At 36.5% G+C, this 9,603-nt stretch overlaps 1 protein-coding gene across 1 annotated transcript in view; it reads left to right on the top strand.

Moving 5' to 3' along the window:
• Window positions 1-1,488: 1,488 nt before the first annotated feature.
• The window catches only part of DCC (DCC netrin 1 receptor), a 769,602-nt gene continuing 761,487 nt past the window's right edge, over window positions 1,489-9,603 (top strand). Inside the window, exon 1 of the mRNA XM_059139941.1 lies at window positions 1,489-1,804. Coding sequence (XP_058995924.1) covers window positions 1,546-1,804 — 259 coding nt within the window. The 5' untranslated portion in view covers window positions 1,489-1,545. The remainder of the gene's footprint in view (window positions 1,805-9,603) is intronic.

The raw sequence follows: 9,603 nt of genomic DNA, 5'->3' as shown, positions 1-9,603 counted from the left end.
TAAGGAAGCTAATGAAATTGGGGTTATTATCCTGAAACACATGAAGGCTAAAACATAATTTAGGTGGTATTTTTAGAGAAATTAAATGCTTCAGAAGAATAAAGGGCTCTTAAAAAGAAATGTCCATCTCCTCTGTGTTTTCACACAAAGCAATTCAGAACAAAATTCGAGATTAAATAGAAACAAGAAAATTCAGTTACTCTAAGAACAAGTAAATAGTAAAAACAAGATACCAAGGGCCATTGTAGAATCCCTAGCCCCAGAGATGGTTAAAAAATGAAATCAAAAGTAATTCAACTCGAATGATTTAGGCATACACTTGTTTGAGCAGAGGGTGAGCCCAGTGACTTCCAAAAACCTTGCCAAAGCCTGTGATTCAACAACCTAGCATTCCGCTAAATGCTATTTTGTGAGCCCTGAATATAATATACTTTAACTAATTATACTTATTTCACCCCCTCAGGATTCTTCAATGACTTTCTCTTCCTCCTGTCGATTTCTTATGTTCATTTATGTTTACAGAAAAAAAAAGAGAGAGAGAGAGAGAAACCGAATATAATATAACATTCACTTAGATTTCCTGGCTCATGAACAACATTCAGATGGAAATTAAGACACTTCAGGGATTTCTGATTATAGGTAGTGGCATGATTGACTTGCTTCTGCAAGTGGGGATTTGTTACCTATTTTAAATCTCACCAGAGCTTTGTTCTAAATGACTTTCTTTATGGTGTTCAGTTGATTTTTGTTGCTGTTGTTGTTAATGAAATGACGTATCTGAGTAAATTTTTTTCAAATAATTAATGGGTACAAAATGCAGAGATAGAAAATGTCCCCCAGTTTAGGGGTAGGAAGGAATAAATGAAACAAGATGGGATTGGGAGGGAGACAAACCATGAGAGACTCAAAATCTCACCAAACAAACTGAGGGTTGCCGAGGGGAGAGGGTTTGGGAGAGGGTGGTGAGGTTTTGGGCATTGAGGAGGGTCTGTGCTATGGTGAGTGCTGTGAAGTGTAAACCTGGCGATTCACAGACCTGTACCCCTGAGGCTAATAATACATTATATATTAATTTAAAAAAATATTTTTTTTAAGTCCCCCAAATCCTAGGGGACTACTACTGCTTCTCCACTATTAAGCATTGTTACTTTAAAATATCTAGTTTTATTTGGAAAATATTAGCTTTTTCTGTCTATATATTTAAGCATTGACTTATACTTAGTGATGGCCATACTTAGATTTGTATGAATTTTTAATTTCTCACATTATTACTTTCTCGGTCAATTGTTTCATTAATTTGGTTAGCTCAACTGGGGCGTCTTTGTTTGTTTTGTTCCTTTAACAGAATATCATTTATTCTTTGATATTTTTCAAAGGCCCCTGCTGTTTTGAAAAGTTTTGTAAAGAAGAAGCAGAATATGAAAGCCTGTGATCCCTTTGATTAAGTGAACATATTTATTTCCCTCTTGCTTTCTTGCTCCAGGTTTCCAGATTAAGCCTTTCACATCACTGCGCTTCCTGTCGGAGCCTTCCGATGCTGTTACCATGCGGGGAGGAAATGTCCTCCTGAACTGCTCTGCGGAGTCTGACCGGGGAGTCCCGATGATCAAGTGGAAGAAAGATGGCGTCCACCTGGCCTTGGGAATGGATGAAAGGAAGCAGCAACTTCCAAATGGCTCTCTGTTGATACAAAACATACTTCACTCCAGGCACCACAAGCCCGATGAGGGACTTTACCAATGTGAGGCATCTTTAGGAGATTCTGGGTCAATCATTAGTCGGACAGCGAAAGTTGCTGTAGCAGGTAAGTGGATTCTTCCTTTTTTTCCTCCTCCTTCTCCAACTCTTCTTATTCCTTTTTTTGGGAATAAGGAAATTATCTTTGTAGAAAAAGTATGCATTTTTAGGATAAGGGAACAATGTAAAAAAGATAAATGCATATTCCCTTATGATTTTGACTTACTTTCTCCTTAATTGCTTGGAAAACAGTGGAAGGATCTGAGCAACCATTCTGAAAATGAGATTTTCAGAAACAAAGACTGTCTCAAGTTGATATACTACCTGTGTCTGTGGGGAGGACTTTTCATTAGTTGAAAATATTAGGAAAAATGATTTCCTAATTAATTCCATTTTAGAGAATCACTAATCCTGACATTTTGCAGAGCTTTTTTCTTTCCTTTTTCTTTCTTTCTTTTTTTCCCCCCTTCAGAGCAGTGTATTTTGTTTAATGATAATGGCTTGAACTGCAACATACAGATTTCCAAATGAGAAATAACAATTTGCAATTAAACCAAGAGGGCAACCATTTGATATGGGCTTCTTTTCCCAGGTCCCATTTTGTCTAAAATCTAGAATACTGATAAGAATGAAGACTCATTTTCAGCAATAACGTGTGCTAGGACAATTGGACAGGACCACCACTCCAGCACTCATTCTACCGAGGGTACGAGGAAGCTAAAATCTGCAAGAGATGCTCTTGTCAGGTGACAGCATAGAAAATCAGATATTGCGGATATTGCATACTGATACACACTCAGCCCAGAAATCTGGTTTTGTGCCACAAAAGAGTGTCACAAACCAGACTTTGCCTGAGCAAAAATGTCTTGGATAGGGGGCAAGTCTTCACCTAGAGAGACAGTGGGCAACCATCCGGTTTTAACCAGGACTGACTGGGTTTTAGCATTTGAAAGTACCATGCCCTAAGAACCAAGCCCTCAGTCTCAAGGAAAACTTGAATGTTCTGTCGACCCACCTGATGGTGTCCTGAGAAGAAAGTCCTCTTTACTCAGGAAGCACGTGAGGTGGCATTCTGATCATGCAAACCGAGGCTATCAGCCCCCTGGGTCCTTTGAGTGATGGATGCCTGGAATTTGATTGATGAGCATAAAGTACAGAGAGGACTGAAAGTCTATATTAATTATGATTGATTAAAAGGAACAAGTGGAATAAACGCCGAGGATTAAGGTAAAATCCGCTTTGCCAAAATATTCCAAGTGAAGTGGAAAGGGTGCGATTCAATTTTTCTAGCGTAAGAATTTCTAGGCTGGCGTTTCGACAGTACTAAAAGGCAGATGCATATGTGCTGTTAATGAAAATGACCTGATTCTTTGTGGTTTCTGTTTCCCTGCAATCTAGATTCACTTTTACCCGCTCTGTTTCAATGGTGAAATGAAGAATGATCCCTTCCCTGTGAGATATTAAAACAAAGTAACTTCAACTTTCCTATTCTGTAGAAGGACGGGTTGGCAGATTCAGTCACTGAGTTACAATCTAATATTAGATTGTATCATTTCAAGGCAATAAGGCTGTTCACAGCATTTTAAACACTTACCATGCTGTTTGGCAACACAGCATACATCAATGTTATGTCTGTCGAGGTTAAGATTGCCAAACGACTGGAATGCACAAGGGGCATATATCTTCCTTGTAATAAAGACCATGGGCTTGATTTAATCTCATTTTTAAAGCATTAGCAGTCAATAAACCAGTCACTGCTAAAAGGTAACAGTCAGCTTTGTGTGAATGAAAAAAACAAAACAAACAAAAAAACGCACCAAAAAACCTGTTTTGTACCCTCAAGTGTGGTATAGAGTCCATTTAAAATAATAACGCCTCTCTTCCACCTTTTGCTTTCTCAAAGTGTCTTTCAGGAGAAAGAAATGTGGCAAATGAAATCTATCTTTAATCAATCAGAACGTTCCGTACTGTGCTCTTGACTTGCACCATTCATCCAATTTTCTAGGAACTTCTCACATGCTCTTCAAACTCTTCAACCTAACTGTGCACTTAGCTGAAGCCGGAGTGGGGGAGTAGGAAAGATAAGCCAAGGGCTACCATCCGTCTAACATCTTATTAAAAGTCTCAGTATAGGGTGCCCATGTGACTTGGTTGAGCTTCCAACTCTTGATTTTGGCTCAGGTCATGATCTCAGAGTTGTGAGATGGGCCCCCCAGTGGTGGGCATGGAGCCTGCTTAAGATTCTTTCTCTAGCTCTCCTTTGGCACCTCCTTACTTCTCTCCCTCTCTTAAAAAAAAAAAAAGTCTCAGTGTCACAAGCTATTGTCTCTTGGCATTCCTGAGAATTGCAAGTTCTATCAGTAGGGGCTATTATTCCATTTGAAAGCAGCTTGGCCTGTACTGGCTGAAACTGGGGAATTTTTATTTGTATCCAGTAAGCTCTAGTCTAAAATGGTGCAGTATTTCTCTGCCATGGATATTTCTGTTTAGCCTTCTAGATTGAGACTTTTAAAGAGAGAAGCAGAGACAAACTCTATCTGCGAAGCTTCTCCTTCCCATCCCCGCTCTATACCTACCAGAGTGTTGGGCATGTTTTGTACTTATTCATTAGCTATTTGCTTTGCCAGTGAACACATGGAGCTGTGCCTATATGGAGAGGTTTCCATTGTAGGGGAGAAAGAATTTGTGTCCCTTTCAAGGGTCCATCTAGCTGGACTAAGAACCAGATTGACATAGAACAGATTAACAGGAGAAAATAGAATTTAATAGCATGCATAGAGGGAATCCACACAGACATGGAAATTCCAAAGACACAGACAAAATGAGGTATCTACATCATTCTGAACTAAGGAGTAGGGGTAGTGCTTTTGGATTTCAGAAGAAAAGAATGCATTTCATGGGGCAATGAGAGGAAGAAAAGAAGTTTGGTAACTAGAGGTTTGCCCTGCCATATGGATGGCAAAAATTTTCAAATAAAATTTATTTCCACTGATAATCCTTGTTCTGGGTGAAGACCTCCAATTTAGATTACTCTGTATAGTTAAGAGGGGGGCAAAAGTTTCTCTTGAGCCCCTGGGGTCTCTACTGCTTTCTGCGCGGAATAAGAATAATCTTCATGACAAACTGGTCCGTGATGGAGTAGCTTGCCTTTGGCTACTCAACTGTCAGTGTCATCTTTGTTTTCCTCCTGCTCCTCAACTTCTCTCTCTCTCTTTCTTTCTTTCTTTCTTTTTTTTTTTTTTTTTTTTTTTTTTGAGCTTGATGAGATTAAACAACTACTTGATGGACAGAGTTGGAGTGATTTTCTTTATATCAAACTAGTTGATAAATTATTGGAATAATTTGATTTATATCTCAGTAGTCTATAAAGGAACTAACTATTGAGGACTTTGGAAGTAGAAATGGACTATGCTGGGATATCGATATGCTACTTAAAAAAATAAGAAAGGCATGTGCCAATCCCTCATCCCTTCTGAAATCCATAACATCACGATGAGCATGGACCAGTCCACACACATTTTCCCTACTCCAGATGTTGCCAGCTCTCTGAGCCTTTGAATTCTCTTCTGTAAAATTGACATAACAATAACCTACCTCCTAAGGCTGTGCTGGCTTTTAAAGAACATTTAGCATGGAAAGCTCTGGTACAGAGTAAATTCTTATTCAATGGCAGCAGTAATGGTACAAATTGACCTAAAATGGATGTTATGATGTTACTGCAATTAGTATTATTAAGGAATGACAACTTTGAATATTCCTTGTGATGATTCAGAACATTTTTGGAGGGATTAGGAGAAAAAGAAATATAGGCTACAAATCGTGAGCTATAAATATTGTCCTCTTGGATCAGATATCTGCTTTTGCAATCTATAAGCACACACTGGCAAGCCTGAATTGAGTTTTTAAAAGTTGAATCTATGCAGTTTGTTGGCAAGCTGTGCTAAAATCTGTTTGACTACAAGGTTCATTTTTCACAACTTAATCTAGTGTTCTGTCCATGAAGCCAATGTAATTTGTACTGGTCAAACCAGGAGTTCTAGATCATGCAACTGCTGTTATCATTTCAGAAAAAGATGCTGGTCAGTCCTCTCAATGGAGCCTTCTTATTGTCCTTCCAACTGGAAAAGATTCACTGAAGCTGAGTTCACAGGAGTTTTGGTCTAGTCTGAGAGTTTAACATAACCCCCTCTCCTCTAGAGGAGAGGGGAGTCAATGCCAGTGTGTAAGAAAACCATATCACTGCCAAGCTCCACTGCATAATCATGAAAGTACCATCTTGTTTATTTTCCTTGATACTAATCCCTCCCATCTGCCACCCACACACCCACCCAACCAGCCAGACCCTTGCCCACTCACTTCCCCTGCTGGGCTCTGAGGATCACAGCTGGAACCCAAGTATGACCTCTTCTTGTATTTACTCTCTTGGGGATGCACTGGGATCCGCTCCTTCTCAGGTAAATGGACACCGATTGCAGGATACATCATAGAGCATCTGTATACAGGTAGATTCTTCTTTTGTTAATTTTTAAGCATTTACTTCTTGACTATTAAAACCACTGACTTTTGTATGATCTTTTCCTCTTTGTACAGTATATTCATATACATTAGCTCATAATGCTCAAAAAGGCTCTGTGATACAGATACCCAGATTAATAGAGAACTTTCTACAGGCAGAAAGTGGAACCCACATTCTCTAACTCTGGCACATATTTATTCCCTTGTGACTTTGCTTCTCAATCTGAGGATTAGATATAAGGACACTGTGAATAATTTCCTAAGTAGTCATTTATTTTTAACCAAGAAAACTTTCCAAAATGTAAACAAAGGGAAAGAGTAGTCATTGTCATAATAATAATAATAATAATAATAGGTTTTATTTATCCATTTAGTCCCTCAAAAATATCAGCTCCCTGTGGGAAAACACTATGATTTGGTTGTTTTCTTCTCAAATGAGAGATTTTGCTACCATCATTATGCATTAAATGATGACACACGATGAATATCTCCTAAAGTATAGAGAACATATAACTTTAAAAATAAGCTTATATATATATTTTTATAGGGGTAAGATTTTTCTTATCTTTTAATCTTTGTAAGTGGTTTCATAATTCAGGCTCAGTTAGCATTTTTTTCTTTCTTTTTCTTGAAAATCAAGCAAATAAAAGGCCAACTAAATTGCCTTTACTCGAATTGTTATTTCATTCAGCAGTATATTTTTTTCTTCTTCCTTATTACAATAGATGTTTCAAGATGCAAATTGTCACACACTGCTTTTAAATAACACAGGCATTATAATTAAAATTCCCCTGTGTTAAAAAAAAAATAATTAGTTACTTGAGGAGTTGTTGCAGTGAATTTCCTTCCAGAATGCCTCCCATTTAAATGAGTTATGAAATAATTAGTGAAGGCATATTATAGTGAGAGAAGCTAGAATCACCTCAGCTGAATGGAGCATTTTGTGAAATGATAATCTGACCTTTACGTTTTTACTTAAAAGGAAACAGAAAAAGGAGCTTGTCTTAAGAAAAAAGGAGAATAAACTACATTGCCTCAGGTCACTCAAATATTATATAAAGGAAACAGCAAGAAAAATGTTCATATTCCTTTTCTCTACAGGAACAAATATAAGAATCTTGCCTAGAAGGTCAAGTTCATCTGGTCAAGCAGTTTAGAAAATGTAACCCAAGGCCTTTGAAAACTCTCAAAATTCTATTTTGGGAAGGTGCAGTTACAGAGCAAAGCTTTTTTTTTTAATTTTAATCCAATAGGGATAGTATTTATTTTCAAACAATGAGTAGGAAAATAAATTGTTCAGACACCATGATTCTTAATGGTCTTAATTATCTTCAGCTAGCTAAATGTTCCTATTGTTTTGTGGTTAAAACATGAGAGTAAAATAGATGTATATATGTAGGAAGGAAATGTGGTGTTATAAGTAATCGTTGGGTGTGTGCTAATCTTATAATTTTCTTTTAATTTTATTACTAAATAAAACTAGGATAATCACCAACTTGCCCCAGTGCTTCCTTACCCGCATCCTCCTGCACCCTTGCTTTAAATAATTGCATTTTTTAAAATGGGTTTTAGCTGCTTCCTTCCTAAGTCAATTAACTCTGCAATAAAATTAAAATAGAAATATATTCCTGAAAAATATGCACAGTGGAAAGACACCTTCTACATTATAAAAATTACAAAAGAGAACTTGACAAGGCTTTTTATAGTGGAAACATCAACAAAACAAATTTAAAAAAAATTTTCCTACCTTTCATTTCCTTTCTTTGTTATGAATTCTAATTCATATGACAATGGAAGTAGCTAATAATTCATTCTAAAAATCATTATATTAAGAGCACTGGGCTTTTTTTGTTTTGTTTTGTTTTGTTTTTCTTTTTCTTTTTTTTTTTTTTTTTTACTCAAACATTAAGCTAGCTGCAGTGTGATTTTTGCTAGTACTATAATAAAATGCAGGAGTAATATTTAAAATAACTCAATGATAGTAACAGAAAACTGTTTCACATTCTAGAAGACCCCTGTTGAATACAAAAGCTTCTTGTTGTTGTTTTTTGATAAATGTCAGGCCTAACAAAGACTTAAACAGAGTAAGTAGATAGCTCAGATGATATCATTGTAAATCTCTGATGAAATTATGACTGATAATAAATTTAATAAAACTTTTTTACTTCTATGAACCTACCACAGGTCCTGTTTTTTTTCCTATTATATTTTTTATGTCCACAGTAAAATTTATTATTTAAATGTAATATTATATAACGACCTTTGAATTGAGATATTTGTATTAGATGCAAAGTTTTTCTACAAAGTAAGGAAACCGTTAAACTTAGGGGATGTTCTAGAAACTATCTTAGTTAAAAGAAATCATAGAAAATATCAGTGTATGTAGTCCCTACATCATTTTAATCTTTTCCTTTTAGAATGTAGGTGAAAGTACTGTTAGTGAAAGCAGTTACTCTTCTCCCTTTAGGAAATTATTGTTTTTTAATAGTCTAATTTTATACCTACAATCTCCATATATTCTGTAATAAGCAGTCTAACCCATTGGCCATTACTCCCATAATTGTTTAAAAGCCTATTATTCAATAGCTGTGAGAATTAGAATAAATCAGAAAAGTTAATTCCTAGTGAATACAGAGCCATTGGGAGACATGAAGGAGCCACGTTTTCTTGATGCGGCAAGTAACTTGTTTTGGAACTTAAATCCTGAGTTTAGCATAAAATAGCAACAATGAAACAGCAATGTTGGATATTTTTGATACAAAATAAATAAGGAGGGTAGGTCCCAATCTACCATCTCATTTCACAGTACACTGGGAATACACACACACACACTCACACACACACACACACACACATACACACACACACACACTTTTACATAATAAATAATGTAATATAGTATTAATATATTTAAATCTGCTTCTCCTACTGCTTAGCTGAAAATTCCTTAGAGGCTGTTTTTGTTTTTTGTTTTTGTTTTTTTGTTTTTGGGTTTTTTTTTTTTTTTTTTTTGAGGCTTTCTATTAAAAGACCAAAACTATTGCCTTAGCCCCGGAGCTCAGTGTTTTCCACTGAAGGGAAGGGTGGAAACACTCTAAAAGCAACTGAGAAGATGCTTTTGTTCGCACAGTTCATTTCAGGTTCTTGACTGGGGCTTGTCTTTAAATGCCTCTCAGGTATGGAGGTACCTGCTTTAACTGGACCATATCGAGCTCTGGGACTGTGATACTGTGACTGAAAATAAATATCTATGTGGCCTTCTTCCTGTTTCTGGCACTGAACTCCTAAAACCCTGGCTATTTCCTTACTCCTGAGAGCTACTAAGGTCTTTTGCTATGTTCATGAGGTTGA

This window comes from Mustela lutreola, chromosome 11 (genome assembly GCF_030435805.1).
Source record: "Mustela lutreola isolate mMusLut2 chromosome 11, mMusLut2.pri, whole genome shotgun sequence".
Lineage (NCBI taxonomy): Eukaryota > Metazoa > Chordata > Mammalia > Carnivora > Mustelidae > Mustela > Mustela lutreola.
Note: the sequence above shows the minus strand (reverse complement) of the source record. Positions and strands in the feature narration are given on the sequence as shown.